The sequence below is a fragment of the Fonticula alba genome, assembly GCF_000388065.1.
Source record: "Fonticula alba strain ATCC 38817 unplaced genomic scaffold supercont2.4, whole genome shotgun sequence".
NCBI classification, from domain to species: domain Eukaryota; order Rotosphaerida; family Fonticulaceae; genus Fonticula; species Fonticula alba.
The window spans coordinates 1,136,762-1,139,495 of NW_009242974.1; the positions used below are offsets into that span (position 1 = coordinate 1,136,762).

The 2,734-nt window shown below is 63.5% G+C and overlaps 1 protein-coding gene across 1 annotated transcript; it reads left to right on the top strand.

Moving 5' to 3' along the window:
* Nucleotides 1-78: 78 nt before the first annotated feature.
* H696_02781 (hypothetical protein) lies at nucleotides 79-1,082 on the top strand. The gene is made up of 2 exons (XM_009496679.1): nucleotides 79-505; nucleotides 677-1,082. The coding sequence occupies exons 1-2, from the start codon at nucleotides 116-118 to the stop codon at nucleotides 965-967; spliced, it is 681 nt and encodes a 226-aa protein (XP_009494954.1). The 5' UTR covers nucleotides 79-115; the 3' UTR covers nucleotides 968-1,082.
* Nucleotides 1,083-2,734: the final 1,652 nt, after the last annotated feature.

The following is a 2,734-nucleotide window of genomic DNA, read 5'->3' on the forward strand; positions in this document are numbered from 1 at the left end:
CCTGTTGCAATTTACTTACCCCCCCCCCCTGGAAATGCCCATAAATGCCCTTGCGCACACACGCGCCTCCAGCCCCCCCCCCCTCCCCCCCTCTTGCGCCTAATCGAGCAACACCATGGCCGCCTCGAACCTGCGCTTCCTCAAGATCGTGACCGCTGTGGTCAACCTTCTTTTCTTCATCTCCGGTGTGGCCCTCATCACCGTCGGTGCCTACGCCCTGCATGATGAGCTGTCCGCCCTGACGTCGGTGACCCTGTCCGTGGGTATGATCATCCTCGGCTGTCTGGTTACCATCATCTCCTTCCTTGGCTGCCTCGGCTCGATTCGCGAGTCGCCCGGCATGCTCAAGGCCTATGCCACTTTCACCTTCCTGTTCATCGTTTGCGAGGTTGCCATCGGCATCACTGCCTACCTGATGCGCGACGACATCCCGGAGATTGCCCAGAAGAGCTGGTCCCGCCTGCATGAGGAGGATCAGGACGCCATCGAGGACCTCCAGAACCGCGTACGTGCCCACACACGCGCACATACAGTGCTCACTTGGCGCCCCTTCCCCCAGTCGCGTCCACCGCTCCGTCTCCCTCCCCGCACGTGTGTGTCCTGACCCCCATTTCCACACCGCCCCGCTTGGCCCCATGCGCGGCCGGCCACCCGCGATATGCGCATGTGCATATAGTTCAAGTGCTGTGGCTGGAGCACCACCGATGACCACTCGGTCCCCACGGAGAACTGCCCCGCGGCCACCGGCTTCACCGAGTCGTGCAGTGCCTCGATCATCAGCTTCATCGAGAGCAATCTGGCCTACATCGCCACGGCCGGCATTGTGATTGCCGTTCTGCAGATCCTCTGCTTCGGCTTCTCCTGCTTCATGATCTCCCGCATCAACCGCAACCGTCAGCACGAGCGCATGGTGGAGGAGAGCCGCCACCTCAACCGCCGTGACGAGGGCTACAACACCTACGTCTAAAGGAAAATAACCCCGGGGATACCACGAGCCCTCCCCCTCCCCCCCCATGCGCACATGGTTTGATCCCCCCTCGCCTCTGCTCCCCCTCCCCCCCCCCCCCCATGCGCGAGGGGCGGCAAGTGGGAGCGTATGTGCGGGTGTGTATGTGTACAAAGTACCGCGCACACGTGTGTCCCCGGCGGAAGCCACAGATGAGGCGCGTGGGGGGGGGGGGCGGGGGAGGCTCTTCGTAGTGCGTGTGTGTGTGCAGAGCCTGTGTGCATTCATTTCGCGCCCCAGGAAGCATTGGCGCCCCCGCTCCTCCCCTCTCCGGCCCTCTGCTGTGGGTGTACCTTGCCTGCGGCGCCAGCAGCAGCAGCATGTATATCCACACCATGAGGGGCCTCTCCCTCTCTCCATCCACACACCCATGCTCCACCTCCTCCTCCCGCCCCCTTGCGAGGGGGTGGAGGAGGTGTGCCCTCTGGGGCCGGGCCTTCCGGTGTCGTGCACACACATAACATCCCCTTCAGAAGAAAAAACTCCCAGCAGAATCCTGTTTCTAAAAATATCATCCGTCAGTTGTATGGGCATATGTAGCCATCTCTCATCCATATCATGCACATGGGGCGCAGAGAGGAGGCAGCTACGAATAGGGGGGGGGGGTAGACGGGAAGAATCACAGAATCCCCATTACTCGCCCAAGGGGGGGGGGGGTCTTTCCGGCGGGGATGGTTGGACGGGACACCGGCGAGGGAGCGTGAGACGGCCCACATAGACGCCCAAATCCCAGAGTGATCGGGACACCGGTCTGGAGCAGGAGGATCTCCGTGGAGTAATGTGGCTGAGGGCCTGGGCCGGGATCTGCATCGTGTCTCCCTCCCCCCGGGGGCTGCTTGTTTGGTGACTGAGAAACCCAGCCAAAGGAATTGTGAAAGGGGGGGGGGAGGCCCCCCGGGGAGGAGGGATGCCAGAGTGCACCGGAGCCCGGGGGGAACCGCCTGATTGTGATCATGTTGTTCATAAATCACGAATAATTAAAACCAATATATCCTTTGCAAAAGGGACACATCCATGATTTTTATTGATGGATGCGTCTTTCCGAAATGAATATATCTATCCATGTCCCAACGGGATTGGGCTACGGCGGTGACGGGGATCATGCCCCGGGCGCGCTGGACACCGGTCGCCGGCTCGCCTGGCCCATTTCGCCGCCCTCCGGTGCATGGGCGCGACCCGGCGGTCAAGCCCTTCGCCTTCCGTTGAGAGAAGACGGCTTCCCTGGTGGGGGAATGCCGACACCCGCCACAAACTGGGCGCCGCGCGACGGTTTAACGGACACTTCGCCCGGAGGGGCCCAGGCATGCTGAGCAAGAGTCTCGCGTGAGGGCGCGAGGATGGATCCTGCATTTGGCGCATGCCCGCCCGTGTGGTGGTGGCGGTGTCCCCCTCTCGCCGCTCCCCCCGACGACATGCGGGCCATCCTACGGCCGGAGTCTCTGGTGAACTTCTGAAAAAGGCAAAGGCCCCCCCCCCCTCGGGAGGGGGACCCGGTCCCGAGCGGCGTGCTCCCCCGGCCCACGCCGGGGGACGGAGACGGACGGTGCATGGTCAGTTGCGCCGGATGCCCGAGTGCCCTCTTTTTCGCCAAAAGAGGGCCGGCCGCACGCCGCCCGAGGGGAGGTGCCTGCGCTGGGCCCCACTTTTGTCCGAGGGCAGGAGGAGGCAGGGGGCGGGATGTGGAGCGTGCATGCGCTCACGGACGGTGCTGGGGGGGGGGGGGGGGGG

Coding starts and splice junctions, on each gene's coding strand:
- H696_02781 (XM_009496679.1), top strand. CDS start 116: ATGGCCGCCTCGAACCTGCGCTTCCTCAAGATCGTGACCGCTGTGGTC. Junction 506..676: donor TCGAGGACCTCCAGAACCGC/GTACGTGCCCAC, acceptor ATGTGCATATAG/TTCAAGTGCTGTGGCTGGAG.